Source organism: Agelaius tricolor, unplaced genomic scaffold, assembly GCF_023055355.1.
Source record: "Agelaius tricolor isolate 1412-34295 unplaced genomic scaffold, bAgeTri1.0.p SCAF_1, whole genome shotgun sequence".
NCBI classification, from domain to species: Eukaryota; Metazoa; Chordata; class Aves; order Passeriformes; family Icteridae; genus Agelaius; species Agelaius tricolor.
In genome coordinates this window covers 20,074,394-20,100,297 of record NW_027269261.1, presented here as the reverse complement: position 1 = coordinate 20,100,297, position 25,904 = coordinate 20,074,394, and the positions used below count along the sequence as shown (strand labels likewise).

The 25,904-nt window shown below is 40.8% G+C and overlaps 1 protein-coding gene across 1 annotated transcript; it reads left to right on the top strand.

Annotated features, from left to right (window-relative positions):
- Window positions 1-3,847: 3,847 nt before the first annotated feature.
- Window positions 3,848-24,865, top strand: RRP15 (ribosomal RNA processing 15 homolog). The gene is made up of 5 exons (XM_071425946.1): window positions 3,848-3,929; window positions 7,191-7,465; window positions 9,294-9,391; window positions 10,211-10,412; window positions 24,192-24,865. The coding sequence occupies exons 1-5, from the start codon at window positions 3,863-3,865 to the stop codon at window positions 24,342-24,344; spliced, it is 795 nt and encodes a 264-aa protein (XP_071282047.1). The 5' UTR covers window positions 3,848-3,862; the 3' UTR covers window positions 24,345-24,865.
- The last annotated feature ends 1,039 nt before the right edge of the window (window positions 24,866-25,904 follow it).

Sequence of the window (25,904 nt, the reverse complement as noted above, 5' to 3'; positions counted from 1 at the left end):
AGATTTTTAACTTTATTATACTGGTTTGGAATTCAGTCTTCATTGGAACAGAAAGGGCAATTATTTGGGGGATGTGTGTGAGTCAAGGCAATTTGTTCAGAAAGGGAAGAGGAAGAGATTGGTAGCAGCCAAAGAAGAAAGCTGGAAAAGAAAAAACAGCTGGAAAGCTCTGAAACACTTAGTGTTCAGCTGGGATAATATGTGCTCAGATCTTGGGAAGCTGAGGATAATGGCACATGAATACATGAGGGTTGCTACAATTCTCCATTTTCACGGATGCCAGTAAGAATTTCTAGCACAGAACAAGGGGCTACATTTGCAATTATCACTTTTTTTAATTCCTATTCTATTAAAATTTAAGCATGAAGAACTTGATCCAAAGACTGGAGGCAGCAGGTATCTACATTTACTTCCAGACCCATCCAATTAAGCCAAAACTGGAGCCCTACCTTAAAGGCTTTTGGTGGCCTGCACCCAGGGTATTGAGAGGCTCCACTCTGGGATGAAGATCACAGCTGAGAACTACAGCCTGACTGAACTTTTTTGAGAAGGGTAATCCTGTCTGCCTAGGCAAGAGTTCCTTTCAACAGAACAAGACAAGCTTCTGAAGGCTTTCCCACAAGAACTAAGGGCAGTGCAAAACTTTTACTGTGTTGCTAAGAACAAGGTATGTTACTCTGTCCTTGTTCTCCTTTATACACACCCACTGCACATTTCCCTGTGCCTCTGTGTTGAAGAACATCACACAAACCTCTTTCCTAGAGACAAATGGACAACAGACTTATGCAGATGTTGGTCACTTTGTTGCTGGGATCCACAAAGTAATTGTCACTCCGGAACACACCAGGACACAGGAATTGTACAACTCCAAAGAGAAACCAAAGGGAAGTTTTGTCTTTATTTGTTCTCTGTTAAAAAGACAGACCAAGAGAGCGGGGGTTATTCAGCCTTCAGAAGAGAAGGCTCTGGGGAGACCTCTCAGTACCTAAAAAGGCCTAGAAGAAAGCTGGAGAGGGACATTTCATAATTTCATAAAGCTGTGTGGTGATAGGACAAGGGAGAGTGGCTTCAAACTGACACAGGGCAGGTTTAGATGAGATATTAGGAAGACATTCTCTGCTGTGAGGATACTGAGGCACTAGCACAGGTTACCCAGAGAAGCTGTGGATGCCCTATCCCTGGAGGTGTTCAAGGCCAGGATAGAGCTCTCAGCAGCCTGGTGTAGCAGAAGGTGTCCCTGTCCATGGCAGGGATCTGGAACTGGATGACCTTAAGGTCCCTTCCAAACCAAACCATTCTATGATCCTAAGAATTTGCTGCTGCTATTTCTCTAATGAGCAATACACAGTAACTGCTTCAACTAAGCTTTATTGTTGATATTTAAACTTTCAGAAAAAAAAAAATTAACATATTTAAAATCTTAGGAAAAAAACCAGTTAGGACTGCAAATTCTTGCACCATTCTTTTTACACTTTTGGGTTGGATTTTTTCCTGATGTTGGCCGTGGTGCACACATAAATAAGCGTTTTGTGCTCTGTTTCATTAGCCAAGGTTTAACTACAGACCCGTACACACAGAATGCCAGCTTGTGCCTCTGCTGCTCTTCAGCCACAGTTCCTCATGATAAAGTGGGATGTAACTGCTGCTTTGTCTGGTTTGGAAAGATTCTGTAGTCTGGTTACATCTCCAGCATTCCTCAGACCACAATTTCAACACAGAAAACATTCAGACCAGAGTGATGGGAGACAATGACAGTCATTTGAAATGAGGTTTGGCAACAGATTTTCTGACAAATGCTCTGGGATAATGCTTGCAGAGAGAATTGTGCTCCCGGAGATGTGACTTGTTAATTCAGTCTGAGGGAAGAAGATTCAGAGCCGTCATTTATTGGAACCTATTACAGGACTTAATCTGAAGATTTTGACATACTTCCAAGACAAATAGGCTACCAGGAGTGAGACATGTTCAATAAGGTGTATATTGTAGGAAATGAGGGCTGTAATTGCCATGCTGAGAGAGCTTGTTGTCTATGCAGTTTAATGACCTTCCCCTGGCAGTGTCCCTTCCGACACAATGGGATTCAGAGATGAATCATGGAAAGGGTCTTTATCATCACACAGCAGACTGGACCGAGTGGTTACTGCTTATTACTGGTGGGCACCGTAGCATTTGAGCCCCACAGAGTAAAACATTAGGAATTACATCTCCTGTAATGCTTGGGCCTCTTCATTAAACATCATGGGGTAGTTTGTAGTTTCCTTGTTACTCTGCAGTGGCCCAAGATTTTCAGCACAAGTTTTCTCTGTGCTTGCAAGAGTGAGTTAGACTGAAATGTGTACCAGATAGCTCCACTCAGCAGCACAGATCATGACAGAAACAAGAAGTCCAATCCTGTTTGTCCTCAGCACTTAACCAAGACTTAACTCAGTCTTTTTAGTCTTTCCTTGTGCAACAGTTTCCCCAGTCATGTCAGAATATCTGTCACCATTTTTTGATCTCTCTCCAACTTCTAATTTTCCCACCTGATACTGAGGCAGGAAAAGAAATTTGCTATCTTAGCTGCAATCCACATTATTGAGGAAAAAAGGCGGAATGAGATGTGCAAAGACATAGGTCACTTAATGTGCAGGGCTGCAACAACAAAAGAAATACTTAAAAAAAATATAAGGTGTAGAAATTAAACAACATTTTTAAAACCTGAAAAAGACTGAAGACTACCCTACATGTAACAATTTCCCCCTGTACTACCTATATTCATAAATGTTCTTGTGGTTATTTCTACAGCACTACTTTGGGGCTTCAAGGAATGCTGGAGCTTCTATCCCCCAGCATATTTTATTGCCGCAAGAACAGCAGGTCTTGATAACTAATTTTCATTTCTTTAGTTTAGAGCGCTTTTATGTAAGAAGTTGCCTAATATTTGCTTCTTTTACAGTTCTGACATTCTAGGTGGTGCTGTTTTCAGGATGTGCTTCTTACAGATGCACCAAATTGAGTGATTGGATGGCTGGCAGAGTTACAATCTGGCCCTAAAATCTGAGTGGCCGTTTAGTGCTTGTGAAGTGACAGAAAGTTAGGGTTACTAAGATTTCTTTCACCTAACATGGAAGAAATTTTGTTTTCCTACACGTGGCAGATGGTCTGCTTTTCCGACCAGCCAGTGCTAACAACAAATACCACCACTAAGAGAAAGCGATTTCAGTACATCAACCGGAGTTTGGCAGCATTTCCAGCCCCTCCTTTGGGGCCTCAAAGCAATGTTTGGAAGCGTGGCTAAGTTTTCACTGGTTTCTCTAAGTTTTTCTCGGTACACCAGCACTGCGGTAGTGCCTTCAAATTCCTCTTCGCACCAGGACTCCTGTTTGTGTATATATAAACAGACACACACATATATACATATATATACACACACAAATATATATACATAGATACACATATATAGAGCATTAATTTCGTTTTATCTTTGCCATGTCCCTCCACAGCAGCCCCCCAGGGAGGAAGCGAACAATAAGCCCGAGGTTTGCCGTGCTGGAGCGGTTCCCAGGGTACTTTCCATGCTCCAGGTGAGCGCAGGTTTCTCGGCGCAGGGAGCCCCGGGAGGGCCCGATCGGGGCCTGCCTGGGGCAGACCCCACAGCCGGGGGCTCAGCGCAGGGCGGGCCGGAGCAGCGGGCAGGGCCTGGGGCACAGGAGGGGCCCGGCCAGCCCCCTTCACTCCATCCTCGGGCCCATTTCTGCCCCCGCGGAGCCCCCGGCCCCGCCCCGGAAGCGCCTCTGGCCTGCCCGGAACCTCGGCAGCCGGAACGCAGCTTGGCGGCGCTGGGGCCGGGCCGGAGCGCGGCGCCAGCTGGGCCGTGAGGAAGATGGCGGCGGCCGTGGTGGGCCCACGTGGGCGCGGGGCTGCGGGCACGGAGATGGACACGGACAGCGGTAACGGCAGCAGGCACGGGGTTGGGGCCCTCTCTTCTTCTGAAGCATCGCCGGCCGCCGCTGTGGGCCGTTTCTGACCTTGGAGGCTTCTCCTCTCTGCCCCGTCCCAGCCCGCCGGTGGGTCCGTGCCCCTTCACCCCCCCGGCTCCGGACCCGGACCGAGGCTGGCGTCGGTCGGCGTGGGGGGAACGGGAGCTCCGGCCCCGGCCCGGCCCCTGCTGAGGCCGCTTCTAGCGGCGTGGGTGGTGGCTGCCATTCGCGCGGGGCCTGCTGGCTGCTCCTGCGCTGGCCCTTGGGCTGTTCCCACTCAGCCCGGGAGTACCGCCCACAGCTCCTTAATTCCCTCGGCCCACCAAAACAGCTTTCGCTGCCCACTTTCCTGGGAGAGAGGGGAACGACTGCAGAGCTGCACGAGTTCCGTGTCTGTGCCAGCCGGGATCTGCTTCTCACCGAAGGAAAGCCCTGGGACGCTCTCGTTTCAGTGATTAACCCTTAGCGCACGGTTCTGCATCGTTCTCGCCTCCTTGCGTGTTGTGAGAGTGTTGCTAACTAGTTGTGATCACTTCTTCGTTCTATCCTGTGACTGGACTTCTTTTTCTCTTTATTCTGGGAGGAGTCAGGGTTGTGGCCGTTTGGAGCTGTGGCTCCAGCATTGGTTCTGTTTGGTTTGAGCGCCAGAATTGAACCCAAAGGGAAGCGTTGTGTGGGAGCTTCTTTCAGAGCTCGTTGCTTAAAGTTCGCTGTGTTTTAATTGTGTCTACACCTTGATCACTGAGCGAGTCTGAAAGAGTGAGATAGAGAGATGTGTATGTGTATTTCACAGCAACACACACAGAAACAATTAAAACTTTTTATGTTAAATCTATGCTAGATATCAGTCTTTCTTATTCAGAATAGGGCCCCAGGTCCTACTTCTGATTGAGTTAATCTGGTTTAAATTATTTTGAAATACCTCCTCTTTATCTCATGCTGTTGACTGATACTCTGATGTATTAAAGAATAAATTATGGCAGGTAGTGGAAACCTTGTTAATTTTTCTGTAATTGTTCAAAGCAAAATGTTGTTGGTATTCTCCAATTTTATTGGCAGAAGATGTTATGTAAAGGAAATGATACATGTTTTTGCAAATTTCCTTTTTATAAGTCTGATCTGTTTTTTATGGCTAACTGTAAAAGTTCACCCTAAGCAGTGTGGGGGAGTCAGGTTTGGACTTTCTGTAGGTGTTCGCTTTTGTGTGTGTAAAAAAAGTCACAAACAGGGCTGATTCCTTGTTTAAAAGCTAAAGAGCGGCATGGACAAGGCCCAGGGGTGAAAACTTGACGTTGTTTTACGTGTAGGAACCAGGATGTGGCTCCTACGTGTAAAACCTCATGTGGTGCTGCAATTACTTCTTTTCAGGCGATGGTTTGAATTTATTTTTTATTGGAAACTCAGAATATGGATGCAAATATCTAGAAGGATATTAAAGGATAAAAAGGATGCCTTTAAATAGTTACTGAATGTGTTGAGAAAATTTGCCACTTCTAAATTTCCAATTTAGTAGTAAGGACTGTTGGAAAACACTCCCATAATTTATTTTGAGTGGAGCATGACATACCACTTGGTAGTAGTAAAAGTCATACTGACAATGACCAAGTATTCAGTCATTATTTCTCTTCCACACTTGTTCTGTAACCACAGACTCTCACTTCTTTCCATCAGGATAACCAAATGCTCCCCGAACCTCTAAACATGCCTGGGCAGTAGAGGTTTTGTTTTAAATTCGTCAGTGCTACTGTTTTACTGCTATGTTGTTTGTTAGGTTTTTTCTGGTTGAAACAGGCACATGGAGAAGGCAGAATAATGAATTAGTGTGGCAGCAGAGTGTATGTTTATGGTTGATTAATAATTAAATAGACAGTTGATTAATGGGGAATATCATTAATAGCTGCCTGCATGGTTTCATGGAGAACAGATCTTGTGAAGCACTCCTGGTTTCATTCTCCTAATGGTTTGGTTGATAAAGGTACTTCATGGGATATAGTAGTGCTTACAAAGTAAAGCACTTGGCTCAGTAGTACTGTGGTTTAAAATTTAAATTTTCTTTTTTAAAGAGTTTGAGAGTGGTAAATGGATGAAAGTGAGTCACATGAGGAATCTGGGACTGGGTGGGATCAGAAACCAGCTTCCTTCTGTTCAGCATTTGGTTTTGCAGTCTTGAAAGTTGTATGTAAGATAATTAATTTAAAATTTAATGTGGCACAAATATTACTGGAATAGTAGTTAATGGTGGCAGGACTTGGTGTATGCTCTCCTCTTGATTACGTGGTGAAGTGAAATAACTCAGCATATTTCAGCACACCCTAAACTTGCAGCCCATTTCATTCTAGTTAATCACCTGCACTGTTGAAGACTTCTATTTTTGCAGTTTGACCTACTGAACAGAGTAATGAGGACTAGCTCTTCATGTATTTCTTGTGCTATCAATTTGGCTGTTTTCAGCTGTCTTAATTCCAAACTTTGGTATTGTAACTTCAGTTCCTTCTTTTATTTTGAAGGGCTCATAGGGGTAAGGATTTTGACTTTGGGGGTGTTATATATGTGTAACTTGAGCAGTTACTTACCCAGAAAAGCACAGTGCCTCTGGTTTCTTTTGAGCTGCCTGTCTTGATGCTGTATTCCACAGAGCAGTCTCCCCTGGGTTCGTTATGCTTAGGTAATTGTATTTTTGCTGGCAGCGTTGTCTCTGAGCAGGTTTTGCTGTCACAGAAGAAATGCCCCCCAGCTTCAATTTAATTCCTGTGGCTGTTTGCAGCCAAACACCAGATGTCACTGTTGCAGTTTCTCTGGGAGTGTGTACAGGCATATGTGCACATATTTGTGTGGATAGGCATTTATAAGTTGCACTTTTAAAACTGGAAAATAGACAGGTTTTCCCACCACAATTACCAGCCTTAAATATAAAAATTTTCAATAATCTAATAATAAATGTCTATGGCTGCCCTCTCCCTTTTGCACAGCCTCTTTCAATCACTTTTAATCATCACTGAGGTGAGCAAGTATTGCACTGGATAGTTTCTAATAAATTCAGTATAATGGTGTGTGTCTGCTTGAGGAATTAATTGTAACAGCACATTTACAGTAATACCTCGCTCTGAACTTGGATAAATAACATTTACATGTGGAGCAAATGGCACTAGTGAAGGATTCTTGTTATAAACAATTCCTGATACTTTTTTTTGCTTAATTTGTTTCCTTTTTTTTTTATTTTTTTATCCCTAGGTTCTGAGTTAAGCTCAGAACTTCCAGAAGACAGCTACTCTTCGGGAGGTGAAGCCCTGGATGGTGATGATGAAGATGAAGCAGCACCCCCTGGCAATGTGGCTGAAGAGGCAACAAGCTCCAAAGATGGCCCAAGTTCAGGATGGGCAGATGCCATGGCAAAAGTGCTCAACAAAAAGATTCCACAGAATAAGTCCACCATCTTGGCCAAGAATAAAAGCCTGGAGAAGGAAAGAGAGAAAAAAAAGCAAGAGAGGCAAGAAAAGAAGATGAGGGTGAGAAAAAGATGCAGTATTCCATGTGCAGTGACTGTGAGATGGGCTACATGCAAGATAGTCTCAGAGCACTGTCCCAAATCTCTGCTGAGTCTGTCTCAGCTTTGGAGTCTCTCCTTCACAGTGATCTTGAGCAGATTAATTTTTTTTTATTTTCCAGTCATGCTGTGTAAGGTTTTTTCTCTTACTGCTTCTTCTGGGTCATCAGGCAGGCTGAACATTGGCAGCAGGAGTGTTCCAGTCTGTCAGCTTAAGATGTTTTCTTTTTTGAGGGGCTGAAAGCAGCTACTTTAAGCTTGATTTTCTACTTGGCATTGTTAATTTGGGGTGAAATTCACTTTGTTGGCGTTTCAAATTGAAATAGTTGTCAACCACAGAAAGTGAGAGGGAGAAAGAGAAGAAGACTGCTTCCATTTAAATTGTACTGTGACTTCCAAAATCAAGGCCTCTAGGTTGAGACTGCAGTAATCAATGATGTGGTTGTGCATTGTTGTTTGCTCCCCTCAGTCATGAATAGAAAATAGTTTTCTCAATAGAAAACTTCTGATCAGAGCTTTCTATTACCATGTCTGTGCCCTAAATTGCTTCTGGTTCTGAAACTGGTATGAAGAAACCAAACCATGTTGGCAAGTCATTTGTTTGTGCCTTTAGTGGAACTTTTAATTCCAGGCTCTGATTGATTTCCCTTCAGGCTAGAAATACATTAATAGTTTTAATGTCTCATCCTACCAGTTCTGTTTCTGTGGGATAACCAGGTTATTCACCTGACAGTTTGGGACATGCTGCAGTTGGGCCGTGGCTTGCCTTTAAATTCAGAGAGCTTCACTACAGCATCTGCACAGTTATGGTTGTCCTAAATACCTGCTCTCATCCAGTAAATATGTGAGAATACTGCAAAACAGAGATGGGCCACAGGTCCCCAAAGTGACTTGTTTGCTTTAGAAAAACTTGAAAGCAATTTGCCTTTCATTGATTTCTTGCTGATGAAAGGTAGGATAGGGCAGTTCTTTTGATCAAAGGCCAAAGCATGGTCATAAACTCAGAAATTCATAGTAGTCTGCCTGTAATTATAAAGATAAGGACTCTGAAATTCCATTAGAGACTTCTTGCATAAAACAGATTTAATGGAACATCACCAGGCCTAAAACACTGTTAAATTGTTCAGAGGGGAAGAAAAACTTACTCCTAAAGCAGAGGTCATGAAATACAGTGGTCTCCTATTGCAGCAGAAACAAAGCTGATGGTTTTGTGTCTGCTGGTAGGGAAAGGGGACCAATTTGGTTTTGAAATGGAGAGCCTCCAAAAAATAGACAAAAACCAACACTGTACACATGACTTGTTGTCTGGTGGACACTTGGTGCTCTTCCTGTGTTAGAGTTCTGCCTGTTGTACTCTTTGCTGAGTGTTGCTTTGGTCACAACGCCATACTGGGACCAGTTCTGTAGGGGGAAGTCAAATTCTCTACGTTCAAAATATGACATGCCAGTCTTGACGGACCCAGGATTTTACTATGTATAAATTTCTCTGTGATCAGCTTGTGAAGTCTGGGATTTGAAGGCTGTCTTTGAATAATTTCCTTGCTCAAGGCAGTCGTGTGAAAGCATCTTTTCCTAGGCTTTTGCTGCTGGATGTTGATGACTCTGAGATCTGAGTGTAGCCCCTGTTGTGTCAATGCAAGAGACTTGTCCAGCCCTATATTGGAGTTCCTTTTACTTTCAACCAGACTGAACTTTGTAGATACTTTTTTTCCTCCTGCTACATACTCTGTCAGGTCATGCTGCATTCTCAAATGTCCATGTTGTTTCACATAACAATATTTATAATGCAGCTTGATAAAAAGCGGGAATGGGAAATGATGTGCCGAGTGAAGCCAGATGTTGTCAAAGACCGAGAGAAGGAAAGAAATCTTCAGAGAATTGCCACAAGGTAAAAGTTTTTCTGAATGCTTTCCTTAAATGTATGTATATCAAAAAGAGGAGGAAAAGGCCTGTGCAGGTAATCTGTTTCCAATCAGATTGAACTCTTAAGAAGTGACTAGCAGGAGCTGAGAGATTTATAGACAGGTCTGCATTGTACAGTATCAAGTTCAACAAAAGATTTCAGAAGCTTTATGAAAGAGTAAAAATTTAGATGGGAATCTAATGTTTGCTTAGCAGAAGTGCTTTGGATCCCCTCATTTTGTTAATTTAATGCCTTAAAATGCAGAACAGTTGTTACTACTGTTCTGGTTTTTTGCTTCTCCACAGAGGATTCACCAGATACACAGTTCAGCTGCCTGTTCACATTGTGGTAGTTTGATGTCACAGAACTAGTTGAACATTTTGATGTGCTGCCTGTATGTCCTTACTCATTCCTCTGCCCTATCCCCCAGCTTCAACTGCCATTAAGAAACTTGCTTGAGTAATTTAATAACTGATTTTAGGACAAATAACATGCTCCCAAGGATGAAACATGCTCAAGGATGAAACTGATCTCAGTGCCATGTTATCAGGCTTACTTCAGAGTCTGAATAGTAGATTTGTTTGTTACTGGTTCCTAGCAATAAGTATGAAGGAGGAGTAAAAATTGAAAGTCCTTTATATTCTAGTAAATGTTACTTCTTAACCAAATCGAGGTTCCAGGTAACCATTTTGGGGAGTTAAAAGCCATCCAGCATCTGCACTGATTGGCTTTAGTCAGGGGTTCATTTCTGTGGAAGGAACTTGAGTTAAAAGATTTGCTTTGTTGTCTTTTTCCCTGTCCCAGAGGTGTTGTACAATTATTCAATGCTGTCAGGACACACCAGAAGAAAATGGAAGAGGAGGTGAAGAAAGCAGGGAGCTCTGAGAGGAAGCGTGCTAAACTGATGTCTTCCGTTTCAAAGAGAGATTTCATTGATGTTCTAAGAAACATGGAGGGGGCTAAAGGAGCCAAGAATCCTGCTGGAAAGGCCACTAAAAGTAAACAGGTAGGCTTCATCTGTGAGAAAAAAAGTCTTACAAAATACCTTCTCAATATAATGACTCTCTGTTAATGTGCTTGCTCTTCATAAACCTCTGACCCCAATGGCTGGGCTGTTTTGAGACTTGTGGAAGGGAACAAGTAGCCTATTTTCCCTGTCTTTTGACTATCAAAGTACAAAACACTGGAAGCTCTTCTGATAAGACATGGAGCCTTTTATGCACTTAACTTGGTTTAGCTATGTTTAAAAAAGATTATGAAACACTAGATTTTGTCTAGGATTTTACACCAGGCATGGAACAAACTGCTAGATTCTGGTGGGTTGTGACATTTGGAATTTGGCCAGTAATAGTTATCTCCTTGAAATTGTTAAAGACCTAGGGGCTGTTCATCATACACAGTGTGTTAGACAGTACTTGTGTGTCCCCAGAGTTTGGTCATGTCAAACTCGCTTCCTCTGGGTGATTGGTGTCTGAAACTGAAGGTTTGCCATACGAAATGAATACCACAACAGAAGAAACACAGGCGTATTAAACCTTATATGTAGACTTTTCTTTCCCTGATTCTGTGTGCGTTGGGCTGGTGTGGCTTCCTTGCTCTTGAGATGTTTTGGAAAGAAATACATTCCACTTTTCCCAAATGTGTTTGAGACACAGTGTAGTTGGACTCATCCAACTCTTCATCAGTTCTTTCAGCTCACCAAGTAGCTCAGGGTTGAAAACAAGTTGCCCAGACAACTCTTTCTCGTATTTCAGAAGCTGCACGTTTTTGAAGCGTATTTGTGTTCAGGTTTGAACTCTGTGCTTGGTGGTGGGTGGAATACTGTAGTTGGCACAGACACACTGCAGTTAACTAAGTGCTTTTCCGTGCCAGCAAGAAATACTGGGAGACAACACTTTGTCATATGTTTTTTGTTTGTGTGCACTTGGGGAACATGCTGAAACACTGCCTGGCATGGAGTGCTCATACAATTTTCATGCAAGTGCAATATTAAAGTATTTTTTAAATTCTTTGGATAATGAGAACAATTTAGCTTGGTGCTGACACTTTATTTCTCCTTAAATAATTCCAGCTTGCTTGTTTGGGTGGGGGGACATGTGTATGTGTGTGGTTCTCTTTTTTTGGTTCATTTGTTTGTTTCTCCTCCCTTGGAGTAGCAAAATATTGGAAGAATGGCAGTGCCAACTACTATTGTAGTCAGCATTAAATCAATATCTGAGCAAGAACTAGGACCTTTGTTTTGTGCCACATTGTAGCAGGGCAATTTTTTAATTGCTAGGTCAGAAAACACAGATTGCAAATGTTTCTATGCTAAAGAAAAGTTTTATTTTGGCAGCATCAGTAATAGCATATTTCCATTCAAGACCTCTGGAGATGCTATAGCTGCTGGCTGGTTAGTCTTGGGTTTGAGTATTAATGTAGGTGCTGCTTTCACATTGCTTGTGCACAAAAGCTGGGGTGGGGATTGGGATTTTTGGTTGGGTTTTTTAATTGTATGTCTGCCTAGACAGACCACCCCCCTTCCTCTCTCCCTTGTTTCAGTGATTCTTCAGCCTTTGCTTCAGTGACTCTCCATTCAGTTTAATACTGAACCAGACTCTTCAATAACTCCTTTTCAAGCTGTTCCTAATCTGCCTTATTTTCTCTTGAGAACATATCTTACTCATTTAGCAAGCTCCCCTCCTGGTAGTTGTTGAGGGTTGAGGTTGAGGCCAAAATCTGCTCTTCATTCTCTTTCTCAGAATTACACAAATATTTAGCCACTGAACACTTCTGCTGTCCTCCACTGCCATATCTCTGCTTCTTGGTCTTTGAGAGTGTTTCAGAGGGTAGGAAGCCTGGATGAGGTTTTTCGGTAGTAAATTCCTTGCAGCAGGGTTTCAGCAGATTGCTTGTGCCATCTGAAAGCTTTTGTTTGTTTGTTTTGTGGGTTTGTTTTTAGCAGTCAAGAGTATAGAGTGTATTCCTTTTTTAAAAAGGGGGGGAGATACATTTATTTATCTCAGCAAAAACAATGGAAGAGATGCCAATCCCAAAATCCAGGCACTCTGCCATCAATTAAAAGGCAGTCCAGAACAATAAAAACATTACCCCACCCACATAAAACAAGCAGTCAGCAGGAAAAATAGCAGAAAAAAGTTTTACCAGTGAAAGCAAACCTTTTTTGACTCAAGCCTTGTGCTGTGACAAGAGACTTGACTGTATTTTGAGAATGGGTGAAAGTATTTTCTTGCTCTGCAGGAGTTTTTAAATGCAAAATGTGCTTTGCATTTTTAAAAGTTTGGCAGTTTCTTTCAAGTGTCAGGGGTTGTTGAAGAAACCCCTTATAAAGCTCTGTTGATTGACTGTTTAGCCAAGTATATTTATGTGTGAAAAAAAGAAATTAAATGCTCTGTAAAGGCCCATCCGCAGCAGTATAATTTCAAAGTAGCATGACCACTTTTTAAATTTTGTTCTCTGTTTCCATCAGCTTTATGAGTGCCTGGGAAGGGCAGGTAACCTGTGCCCCACTAGAACATTGTTCATAGTCTTGTTTACTTTTTGCCATTGGCCTAAATGTTACTTGGCATATACCTAACCAACTTAACTATGAAGGAAAGACTGTAAGGCTGTGCAAGTTTTCCTGTGCCCTTCATGTGAAATTGTAGCCCTTCTTGGAGTTCTGTGTGCCCAGCTGGGAGTAATTATTTTTCTGAGCTGGAGCCAGAAGCTTTGCCTTTCATATCATTTGCTGTTTATCAAAGTATTTCTTAATCCTTGCTGAGCCAGCTGACTTGTGTAATATTTTTTCCTGTTTTTTTTCCAAGTTACTATGCATGATGCTTGCCTCTGGGTAAGATCATCTAATTTCTCTCCCCTCACCACCTTGTCTGAAGCCTTGCAATGTGGGAGAAAAATGTAGTCATTAAAAAAAATAATAATAAAAATCCCACTTGTTTGTTTTCAGATGGGCTTTAAGTTTTGGGTTGGGCTTTTTCTATGAATCTTTTATTGGCAGATATGAGAGCTTTCAATTTGTTAAACAAAATCCTTACACACCAGCTTTTCATTTCATAATGTGTTGGTCATATCCTCTTGTAAGAGACTACAAGAAACTTTATGAAACTATAGGTTTAGAAAGGGTACGTGTCAAAAGCACTGTTTTTTCATGCCTGGAGACTGAAGTTATTTTATGTCTATAGAAAGAATACAGAAGTAGGTAGTGGCAGTAAAGGATTCCTTGTAGGAACCTTTTGTTTTCTTTAGGTCCTTAATACAGGGTGCTCTTAGGAAGTACCCTTGCTTCCAGGGTCGAGTGAAGTTTCTGTACTCCTAGAGTTGCACAGATAGGTTGGCTAATGTACCAAACTACATGAAGTCTTGAAATCTTAATTGTAAGAAGACAAGCAAATTCAGAGGAAATTCAGAGTTATTCTCCACGCTTGCTGTGTATTAGTTACAATTTATTGTGACTTTTGTAATTTGTGCTGGTCCCTGTTAAGCATTTTACTGTGTGGTAAAACATTTTTTAGTGACACATAAACAACTGGCATGAAAGTTACAGATGCTCTTTAAGACAAGCATAACCTGCGCTCATTGACCTTTCATTTTTTATTAGGACTTTGTAGAATGGTTTTGCTTCAACTTGTAAACTTTCTTAAACCAGATCTGTTGCAGAACATTTCAGTGGTGAAAGTAAGAGCAGGATTTCCTGGTCTACTTCAGTAACCATGATCCAAATTCTGCAAGGTAATCTTTCTGTAAGCTAGGCTCACTACATGACCCCAAGATACAATTTGCTTCCTGTGTTGGGATGACATCTGGAAAAAAATGGTGTGTGGGTCTCAAAATAGTACCTATTCTAAAATAAATTATTGATGGGAAGGAAGATGAGTGGAGAAGAATATAAGTGCTATTTCATAGCAGCGATTGCTCATATGGGACTTAAAGTGCTTTTCCAGAAAAGTTACTCCTACCTCAAGCAAATTTTATAAGTGCTCCAAGTATCTGGTAAGTAATTTGTAAGGATAGTGATTAGAGTCAGACTTACTATAGATTTTTCTTCTGTTCGTGAGACTTTATTTTAAGCCGTAGTTTGAAGATTATTCAAGGGCAGGAGAAATATTATGCTTCCAACTTTGACCACTGTTCTTGCTGGGGTACAAGCATTGTCATGGGGGCTTTCATTTTCTAAGCTAAATGGGGTATAAATTATGCTTTCCAGCTTAAAAGTTGCATCAGTTTAAAAACGGAGAGTGACTGCCTTCTTTTCCTTGCAGCTTCTTGAGTACTGGCCATCAACTTGGTCTGTTTCTTTCCACTGCTTTTACAGTGTAGAAATGGGGAGGGTGAAAAAAAAACCAACTGCTTTCATTCATATACCTCTTTGGAGTGACAATAGTCTGAACAGTTACTTCAACCTGCATTATGAAATTGTTTCTGAAGTGTGGATGAAGGCAGAGATGACTTCTGGAAATTTGGTAAGGTGTATCAACACCTCTTTCAATCTTATCAAGAAACTTCCTTAGGTGATAATGGCATTGCAGAGTAGCACAAGTTTATTGCTACAGCTGTTGTGTGCTGGTTTTACAGACCTAATTGAAGGAGTAACCAGGCATGCATGTATTCCAGCAGATTTGAGGGGGCAGCCAAGTATTAATTTAGTTCAGCTGTAGCCAGAGTAGATATATTCTCCCAGTTTTAATAAATGTCTTCCCATCACATGCACAAAAACTTTTAATTTGGATTCCTTTGGAATCCTGCATTTTTATCTGTTTTCCTAACTGTATGTACATTATCTTGAAGGTTACCCCATATATGTTTGGAGCTGATGCTTTTAATGAAGTTTTTTTGGTTTTGTACCAGAAAGTTGCTGACAATTGTATGCTGTATTCTTAGGGATAAATGCAGTGCAACCTGCCACCAGTTTGCTATATCCTATATTCCTTATGTTCTTTAAGGTAAAGGGTTGTTGTGCAGTACTAAAGATTGTTTGATTATGACATTTTTCTTTTAAATTTGTTTAGAAGTTGTATTAACTTAGAGAGTTTGGGTCATCAACAGGATTGGGTTTTTAAGACGTGCAAGCTCAGTTCCCTGATTGTTGTCATAGCAGGTAATGAAAATCTCTGTTAACATGGGAATATAGACCTTTTTCAATCTTTAAATGTCAATTTAAATTTGTCAGTGTTTCAATATTTAAATGTGATTGATTCAGTGTCAATAAGTTGACACTGTAAATTCAACTCCACATAAGATAATTAAGGGTCATGTGAAGGGCAGTATTTTACTGGGTTTACCTTTTTTCCTGTGGTATTATACTCAGATATCCCTTTCTGTCCTATTTATCAGATATTTGATCAGAAATCAGGAATGGAAAAGGCTGTGATTTTGCACTTTGTTCCCATCTACCTCTTTTTTTATCTTCTTCCCGTTCTGTATTCCTGACAGGTTCTTTCCCCCTGCACCCGAGGGCCAAGCAAGTATCCTGTGCCTAATGCAGGAGCAGCCCTGACAGCTGTTTGCACAGAAAGGCCAGTCCCCTGTGTGTCATCATGAGTCACTCTCAGTTCAGTTGAATGCTGCCTGCTAAGATGCAGATAGTGTGTGATCAGTGAGGACAGATATCTTAAGAGAATTTGGATGCTAAATACTTACTGCATTTACTGAGGTGATGACCTGAGGTTTGGGGAGGGCAATCTTCCAGATGTTTATAACTTGTCCAGATCCAGGCAAATGTTCATGGAGATAGCAAAAGATATGTTGCCAGCTCCAAAACATATCCTTAACTGATTTTTAAGTTTAATAAGAATGAATGATGCAAGGTTCCTGTTGAAAATGTCTCTGTCTTCCTTACAGCTGAAGACAAAATACTTTAAGTTTGTCTTTCTGTGAAAAGGAATGAAGTGGTTATATTTGAAACATTGCAAAATCCTTCACCATGAAGCAGTTGAAGCTTGGCAAATTTTTAAGTGAATATAAACAGGGACTTGTGATTGAAATGTCAGGCAATGCTGAGACAGCTCCATCTGTCATATTTGAGAGTAACTTGCCTTGCTATTTGTTTATTAGTGCACAGGATAGTATGATGTGTTTTGTTTTCCCAGAAGATGTTGCAAGGCTTCTTTTTTTTCAGTAAAACTATGTCAGAAACAACCACATTTGAAAAACTTGTGGCATATATCTTCTTTTGATCTTCCTGTGAGTATACAAAGCACAAAGAGTCAAATCCTATTAGACTTTTATCTGGTAAATCAAGTTGGAAGCCTTATAAAAGCAGCTCTCCACTCTTGGCTTTGTTCATAACTCTTATAGGCAGGGCAGTGTACTTAGAGAAAAATACATCTAAACATTTCATAAAGTTTTATAGAAAAATGTTCTCTGGAAGTAAGAAGGTTTGGGTGGAGCTTGTCTATCTGAATAAGTTTGTTTTCCCCATTTGAGCATTTGCTATTGGAAATTATCAAGGAAAGTGATTCCTTTACTTCGAAGTTTTATTAAGGTATAAAATGTTGTGATTTCCAGAGTGTGTGTGTTATAAATGACCTCTGTGAGTACCTGCTCATCTGTTTATCTTGGTCAATAGACTTCAGGAGTGGTGGATCATACTCCTTCCAGCCTGCAATTGTTAGAGGGTTGCTGAGTTCAGTAATTTTTTTTCAGTAGTGTGGGAAGTCCCAGCCAGTTTTTAATGAATGTTTCTGAAATTTACTGAAAGATTAGAAAATGTACTTTTTAAAACCTGGTTAGTATTACAAATGATACTAAAACTACCTCTTGGAAAGGTCTGACCTCTTTTTGGTTTGCTGCTGAACTTTGGACAGTGGTCTGCAGGGGGTCTGTGTCATTTCTTCTCCACCTGCAGCTGTTGGGAAAGCCCATACAGAAACATAGAGATGCAAAGGTCAGAAATGCAGAGAAAGGGTAGCCTGATGTTTAAGATAAGGGATTGGGATCCTGGGCAGTTTACATCTTCCTTCATCAGGCTGCTTTTAGAAAGCAGCCTGGGAGTGTTGAGGGGTATGGTCTGTTCCTTAATGAGGTTGCCACTCATACATGGCAATGTGAGGGGAAATTACAGAAATATAAGATCAGAGAAATTTGGATTTGGAGACCTCTAGGATGTGTCACATAACCATTGAAGTAAAACCAAGGGCAATGACTGTAGGGAGGTGAAAACAGACAAGCTGCTTAGCAGACAGGAAAACGTCATTGTTTCACATTTAATAATAAAATTGCATGAAGCTTAGTTCCTTGTAGACTCTGTTTTGGTGTTTTTTTATTCCTCACCCTCCTACCTCAAAGTTTCTTGGATCCTTACACTTCTTCTGGGATTCAAAAGTGGAAATCCTGAGTTAGGAAGAGGCTTTTTCCTTGCCCCACTTCCTTCTCATCAGCTGTTCTGTGAGATGATTTCTCAAGTTCTGGAAGGGACAGGCATGGTCATTACTGTAGCCCTTATTGTTTGCGACAGCCTTTTGGGACTCACTCCGTTATGCCTCTTGCTACATCATAATGAAAGACAGTGGATGATTTTAGCATCATTTGTTGGAAATAATTTGAGTGATATTCATATTATTTAAAAATTTGCAAACTGCTACTTTATTGTAAAAAAAAAAAAAAAAATCAGAAATACTCCAAACAGCTGCAGGTCTGCATGTTGCCTTACTGGGCGAGCAGGCAAGCTTTTATAACAACTTGCAGAAAATTTTAGGTACCCAGCTGAGATAGTGTATAAGAGTCTTTCATAAATGGGTGACATCTGAGAAAAATCTGTTGTGACTGGAAAATGTTTCTCTAAAGTAAACTGTTGAAAGGCATTAAGATGTGACTCCTGAGAGATAGCACAGTGGAGGCCTTAATCTTGACTGCATACTTTTTTACTAGGTACTCTTGCTATATCTGTGTATTTTCCAGGTAGAGCTTGGTGGTTCAGGAACTGTGCAACTTGCTCCTGGTGTAGCATACCCATGCTATACATCATGCTCATTAAAACATGGGGAGTCTTGATGCCAGTATGGCCAAACAGGTCATGCAGCAGCATGTGGTGGAATTCCTTGTGCAGCACAGGGGTTTCTGAGATGGCTGCTGTTGATGGCTGGAGTACAGCACAGGCTGAGGAGTTCCAGAGCGTCCTGTGTGCAGAAGGGGCCTGTGTTAAGCTTGAATTCTTAACTATTTTTGCTTTTCCTGACAGAAATAATAATTTATGAGGTTTCTGGTGAACCAAGCCTGAGGAAATCTGTTCTTTCATAAGCTTTTTCTAAGATTCTTCTTTGCAACTGAGCATTTAATAACAACACTTCTGAATTTTCTTCGTTGCTTAGGCCCAGGTTTATGCTTGTTTTTAGAAATTCTGTAATTGAGTTCTGACCCCTCCAAAGCTGGGCCATGTTTAAGCCTCTGCTTGCCAACCCAAAGCATTCCTTCTCATTCACACATCCGAAGTTGTAGTAAACCCTAGAGGAGGATGTGAGGATGGGGGATTCCTCATGCAGGTCGTTACGCTCTGGGTGGTCTTCTGGCTGTGCTCAAAAGGAAAACCACTATTTGTTGTGCTTGTAGTAATAATTCCAGTGTGTTACTTTCAGAGAAGTTTGAACAGGAACAGCAGGTCTCAAAACACACTGTAAAAAAATTTCATTCTTAGATTATTTACTAGAATTGCCAGAGCAGATCCTGGTGTATATGAGAAAGCTTGTGATCTGGGTAAATCCCCTGTCCCACTGTTGATACCCACAGTGCAGTGTCACTTCAAGTAAATCAGGGCAGTTTAGTTCAGTTGCTCTAATTTCTCATTCAGAGAGAGAATGCAGATGGGCATTGAATAACGCTCACCCTAAGGAATAAATGATTGTGCAGAATTAAACTGCAGCAGAATACATTTCTGTTGTGCAGCTCACATGTTCTGCAACCTGAAAATGCTTCCCAGAGTGAGTTGCTGTGAGAATTCAGCTCAGAAGTTCAAGATAATATCAGTGTAGGTTGTATTCTCAGTTTGCACATTTGTGGGGTTTTGGCTGTTTGGGATCAGGCTTACATAGGAGCATTTCTTAGAGTCTTGCTGCAATTCAAATCAGATGAAGTTGCCTGCAGCACTAATGATCAAACCCAAGTATCATTTTCCTGTTAAAAATCATTACATTTTGTTTTCTGCTTACATTTCTGCTTTAGATACTTTGGCTGCAGTTTTTTTCATTTCTTCCCAGCCTGGAGGAAATTTATTTTCTTAGCCTGTGAGCTCGCATATTGCTGAAAACTAACTTAGGAGAAATTATTATGCTGGTGTTCTTTGCTTTGCATTCCCTCCCCCTCTTCTGCCAAGTGGGGGTTTTATTATCATTATTATTGTTATTTTAAATTCAGATTTAACACAGCTCAGTTGTATGCCTGTGCTGCCTGATTGAGTTTTTTTGAGCTCAGTTTACATGGACTTGCTTGGGGATGAGAACCAGAATAGAAGCAGTCATTCAGAGCTAGATGCAGGCTGACAGGGAAGGTAATTGTCAGATGTATGTGAGAATGTGTTCTGGCAGTTACGCTTTTTAACTTCTTCCTCATGACAAAAGCTTCGCTGTGTCTCAAGGTCTTAAATGTTTGTACTGAGCAAAACAGGAACCTGGGGAGGCAGTTCAGATTAATTAGACACGTTAGAATTGTTTTCTCAGTGCTTAAATTTGTTGCTTGAGAGATATTTATGTTAGAAATTCCTTTCCTGACAGGTACAAATAAACATTTATTGTAGGTGATGGTAAAGAGAGATGCCCCTGCAAGCTCTGGCATTTCATCTTATACACAGAGCAAAGGCGTGGGGTCCAGTGTGCTGATTGTAATCCCTAGGTCTGAAAAATGTTCCTTTTTGGAAAGCCTGGAATTCCTGTCTTCTTCTGGACACCGCTCTCAGGGAATCTCCACGGTGCTGTAGGTGTGTTTGTGGTGATGCAGAAGCTGGAGTTGCTCAAGTGACCCAAGCAGGTGGACAGTGGAGTGAAATGCTGTCTTTTGTCTGATTTCAAGGCATATCTTCTTTTAATGCCATTACTAACCAGTAAGCACTGTGGACTTTGGTCTGCTTGAGTGTAAGGTTCTGAAGAGCTCAGGCAGGTATCATCCTGCTTGAGACGGGGCAGAGAGGATTGATCCCACACCTTGGTGTCAGTGCTGTCTGCCACAGCTCCAGTGCTGAGTTTGGCAGGTCTCAGTTGAATATACTGTCTTGTCAATTACCAAGAGCAAATTTTGTAGCTCCAGTTTTTTGTGGTGGTAAACAAATGAACAAAAACATGGAGATTTCAAACTTGATCTTACAGCTGCTGTTGCTACCACAAGGCTATCATAGACCAATTCCTTTAAAAGCATCCAGGAGGCAGTTCTAGCCTGGATCTTGGAAGGGTCAGCTGCTTGTTCTAAGTGACAGAACTAAGATTAGTTGGAGCTTAGTTTGGACGTCTGTTTGCTGGTTTTATTAGGACTTGGCCAAGAATTTCAGTTCCTCTTGTCCTGGTGCAGATTTTAGTAAGTGTGTCTTCAAAGCACAATTAGTTCAGGAAGTATGTCCCCACTACAGAGCCCTATTTGTGAGAGGCTTTAGCTAATGCTGTGATAGCCTAGCAAGTAGGCAAGCTTTTTTTGTTTTTTTTAAATTTATACTCTTTTTCAACTGGACTATGAGTCCATCAGAGCAAGTATCAGCACTAGTGTAACCACAGTGCATGCTTTGTTCTGCCTTATTTCAGCTCATGATAACAAGTTCATCACCAGCAATTAGTAAAACAACAGTGACTCTTGAGGTATTTTACTAATTGCTGCCTCTCAGACCTTTTGAAATAGGTTGCCAGACACTTCTGGCAAAGAAAACCCAATTCCAATGTATAAAAGAGGAGAGGAAAGAAAGCAACACGAGAATTTTTCACTGCTTGCCTTACTGAAGGATTCACATTATGTAGCATTACACTCTGTTGTTTATATAGTCTGCTTTGTTTTCATTTGGGGATGTTCAAAGGGGACTTCAGTGTTGTAGTGAGATGTGCATGAACAGCTGACTGGGAGTTCAAAAGCATTTGTGTAGATTGAAAGTTGGTTTATTTTCCACGTGCCAAGAATCAGTTTTGTTTTATTTAGATGAAACTAGATTATGGCATTGAAAACCCAACTGTATTAACATTCTTACATAAAGCAAGTTGGGAAGTGATGTTACAGTTCAACTAATTGTTAATTATACAAATATTCTTGCTGCATATTTTCTTAAGACTTTGGGAATGTTTTGTGATGTAGTAGATTTGGAGAGTTTTTATTCTGAGGGGAAAAGAAGTAGCAAATGAGTTAGGAATGAAGATACTAAATAAGGCGTTTTCTTCACTTGGAGGCATGCTTAAAATTGATTAAATATTTGCTTTCAAGCATTTAATCTTCATCTTTGAGGCATGAACATGCTACCTCTGTCTTTCTCCTTTGGGCTTGTTGTAAAACTCTATTCAGGCCTTTGTGGTGCCTTACAGAATGGGTAATGCTATGGAGGATCAGCATCCCTCTTTTGTTCAAGTCCTGCTTTTGTCCTGTTGTTCACTTGACATAGCCAGAAAGAAGGGCTAATGGTTGCTGAATAGTAGCTTGGGATGAATTTGAGGATTGAGCTTTTCAAACCCTGAGCTTGCAAGTGTCATTGCTGATAATAATCTACTCCTTCTGTGCTGTTAAAAACCAAAACAAAATAAGAAAAAAAAAATTCCCTGTTCTCCACATCTGGAAAAAAAAAAGAGTTCTGTTGGGTTAATTACTGAAAACAAAAAATGTAGATGTTTTGTAAGAAATGTGGGATATTTCCTTTTAAGTATTTCAGATTCAACTCTCCTAAATTTCACTGTTCAAATATTGATTTATCAAAGATCTGGGATTAAAAAAGAACTTGGTGATTTTTTTGATTTTTTTTTTTAACTGGTCTTTACTCTGCAAAGGCAAACAGGTACAACTGCAATACAGTTTAAAAGGAGGAAAACAATAGTTATCCTCTCCTTGCATCCCAGAACAGACTACCTGTGTTTGCACTATCATAACAATACAGATGAATCTTGTGAAAAATTTAATGTCTGCCTAGGGACCTACCTTATCTGTAGCTCTTTAAATCCAGGTAATTGATTGCCCCTTTTGAGATGATGTTAGGTTTACTGGGTGTAACACTTGAAGTAAATTGCTGCAAGAGTAGTGAGTGGTTAGGAGGCACTACCCTTGGGAAAAGGGGAATTGTTGGATGGGAGAAGCCGTTAATGAGAGCATCTGTGAAGGCACAAAAGCAAACCCTAAACTGAAACCCAGTGCAAACATCTCGAGGAACAGCTGTAGAGTTTGTCTTTATTTGAGCTGGGTCCTGGGAAATTCCGTTTGGGAAGAAAAGGATAAGACTTCTTATCCTATTTTTGTGAGGGCAGTGTTTGATGAAGAACTGCAGAAGTCACATGTAGCATTTCTGCTTTGATTACCTATTAAAAACACATACCTTGTTTGGCAGGCATTTTGCACTCAGATAACTTCTGATGGGGTGATAGGACATGTTTTATTTACAGTAATGGACTTGCATTCTTCATTTCTCTTTTCTCCTGAAATCAAATTCTATATGCTGCTCTATCCCAAATCTTGATTCCCACAGGCTTCAGCTTAAATATGCAGTGGTATCACATTCCTAGATGCATGGCACAAAAGAGGCGTGGACAGATGTCTACAGTGATCATACATTTACTGCAGGTTTTGCATCCAGGAGGCAAATCTTGTCCGCTGAGGATGCTGAGGTCTCTTCTTTGGAGCAGGGGAGTGGGGAAAGCCTCCCTGGGGTGCCAGTGTTAAATCTATTTTCAAAGACCTTGCAGAATTAAATTAGTATTTTCAGTGCCCCTAATTCCACTTTGGTAGGACAGTTTTGTGCTTGCCTGCTGGACACTGAGCCATGTTTTTCCTCAGAAATGTTTTGCTGCTTAGGCATAAGCACTGAAATAAATCCTTCCTCAGTACATCGAGCAGCTTTGAGTATTTTCCTCCGGAAAGGAGGCAAGCATAGCTTCCAGCTGTTGTGTGAAAGTGTTGCCACAGGATGGGGCTGTTGCACTGCCAAACGTCATCTGTCACCTCCGGGAACCGCGACCGAGCGCTGCTTCCAGCGCTAACCTGAAACTCCACTCCCGGCCCTTCTCTTTATTATTCACCAGCCCATGCAGTGGGCCTCGAGTTTATCCACTTCCAAGAGGTAGGAAATTTGAAGTAAGGTGTTGTTGGCTTGCTAAGAGTAGATCAACTTTGTTTCTTTTAGAGGCAGCTTTGTACCAATGACAAGCCCAGGTAGTGAGGTAATAATTCACATAAAGGGGATTTGGTTCACGTATCACCGAATATGTTAAATATTAAATTTGAGGGGGGTTAAGCCTTTATTAAATCCATATTTGTGTTTTAGAAATGTGCCAAGAAGTGTTCTAATGAAGCAGCACCTGGGGGTTAATAAATGATATCATGAATCCATTCTGATTGCCAAGAAAGATTTTAATAAAGGAAGCCATGCCCAGGGTTGACTGTTTCATCCGTGAGGAATAATTGTTGTGTTTCCATATTTCTTTTATTGGTTGGTTAAAACAAGTTTGCATTTTAGCATCAAGTAATTTTTCGTTGTTCTGCATGTTTCTGTACCATTTGCACCAAGACCTGGCCCCCGGTCTGCTGATTGTAGGAGGTGTTATTTTGATTGCATGGAGACCTTGCATCTTTTACTGCCTTTCATATTTATCTCGTTCCTCTGTTCTTTCTTCTCTTCCCCTCAACCATTCAGGGTGAAGTGAAGTCTGAAGAGGGGCCAGAATGGAATATATTGCGTGATGACTTCATGATGGGAGCATCTATGAAGGACTGGGACAAGGAAAGTGATGGAGAGGGCAACAGTGAAGAAGGAGGTGGTCTGAAACAAGAAGATGACAGTGACTGAATGAAAACCATTCAAGATAATGTTTTATCTTCTTAAGTTTGTTTGGATAAAAAGTCAGCATTCTATGAATGTACAACACTTGGAGGATACCTCTTTTAAAAGGAAAAAAAAAGACTTACACAACCTTGGAGTGTTTTCTCCTCCATGTCAAACTTTTATTTAATATAGCTCCGTTTGCTATACTGAAATCCTGAAATATTTTCCAAAACAAGTATAATTTTCAACATATTTCCAAAACATTTTGTACAGTCAAAATAGTGGCACTTGCCCAATGAAAGATAGATTTTGCCAAGGTCATTAAAAGTTTACACATTAGTCATGGCAATTGATGTATTAGTGTGCCTGCATTTCCAAATCACTGCTGCACTTTGAAAAGTTGTTGCAATTTGCAATAGAAATGGCTTACAATAAACACAGAAATGCTGTCACCTTGTAAAGTTATTGGACTCCTATACAGTCTTTACTACTTTGGCCAGAAAAGGTTCTGTAGATAATAAAGGAAAGTAACCATTCATGTGATAGTTCTGGTCTAGGAGCATTAGTTTGATTGGAGACAACTCTGGAAACAGAATTGTAAAGACAGAGACTTGACCCTACTGATAGGGTTTAGTATTTATATGTGTATATATATGGTTTTTCCATTGCAAGTCTGAGATTGTATAAGCTAAGAGTCTGGTAGAAAAGGGCAGTCATTGCTGTTTCACTGGGGAGGGAGAGCTTTTCTAACAATACCACAGAAAATGGTGTTCAGTGTTGCTTCATTTAGAGTTATGGTGTTCTGGCCTTTCTCAATGAGGAGCCAGAGCTCTGAGATTGATCCTGTGGGTTTAGTCAGCTCTAATGCTAATTCCTCAGGTGTGCAAAGGGTCAAACCAAAGCCCTTCCTCTTAGTGTGGGCCATAACAGTAACAAATTTGGAAGTCATCTGTCAGGATAACACAATTGCCTTTCTTTAAGCTACAGCATTACTCTTCAGTAGTTGTTGGTTGCAGAGGTGCAGAAGTTAACACACATAAGAATATATTTTATGTAAGCATATGCAGAAGGAATTGTATGGTGATAAGGGTGTTCTAAATGAGAGGCTGGGGTTGAATTCTGCTGCCTTTGCTGTTCCAGACTGACTGTCTGATGCTGTGTCATTTGTTTAACTTTGCTATCACATTTCCCCATTTGCTACATGAAGAGAAAGCCTTGGGGCCCATTACTTGATAGTTAAAATGCATGGTACTGTTCTGTCCATTTCAACAGATACCTTACAGACAAACCTTTCTTTGTACCTGCCTATAGGCAAGATATGATTAGGAGCAACTTTGAAATTTTCAGTCTTCAGTATGGAAATGTGCAGTACGATTTAGATTTTCCTAACAAAGGCATTGTTTGAACTTTGTGTATACTGCAGGATAAAAACTATGGGTACAAAATGGCAGAGATCCCTATCCCAACAACTGGCAATCATTGTCTTGTCCCTAGCCTATTCATCTGGTATATATTGTAGCATAATTCTTCCAGGAGAACTCCAAGCTAACAGCAGAAATGTTTAGATTTTCAAGCTGTTTTGAG

What these genes read in the sequence shown, in the direction of transcription:
- RRP15 (XM_071425946.1), top strand. Translation starts at nt 3,863, where the DNA reads ATGGCGGCGGCCGTGGTGGGCCCACGTGGGCGCGGGGCTGCGGGCACG. An exon ending in GGCAAGAAAAGAAGATGAGG is followed by an intron (nt 7,466 to 9,293) that starts GTGAGAAAAAGA and finishes TTTATAATGCAG; the next exon opens with CTTGATAAAAAGCGGGAATG. An exon ending in AGGCCACTAAAAGTAAACAG is followed by an intron (nt 10,413 to 24,191) that starts GTAGGCTTCATC and finishes TCAACCATTCAG; the next exon opens with GGTGAAGTGAAGTCTGAAGA.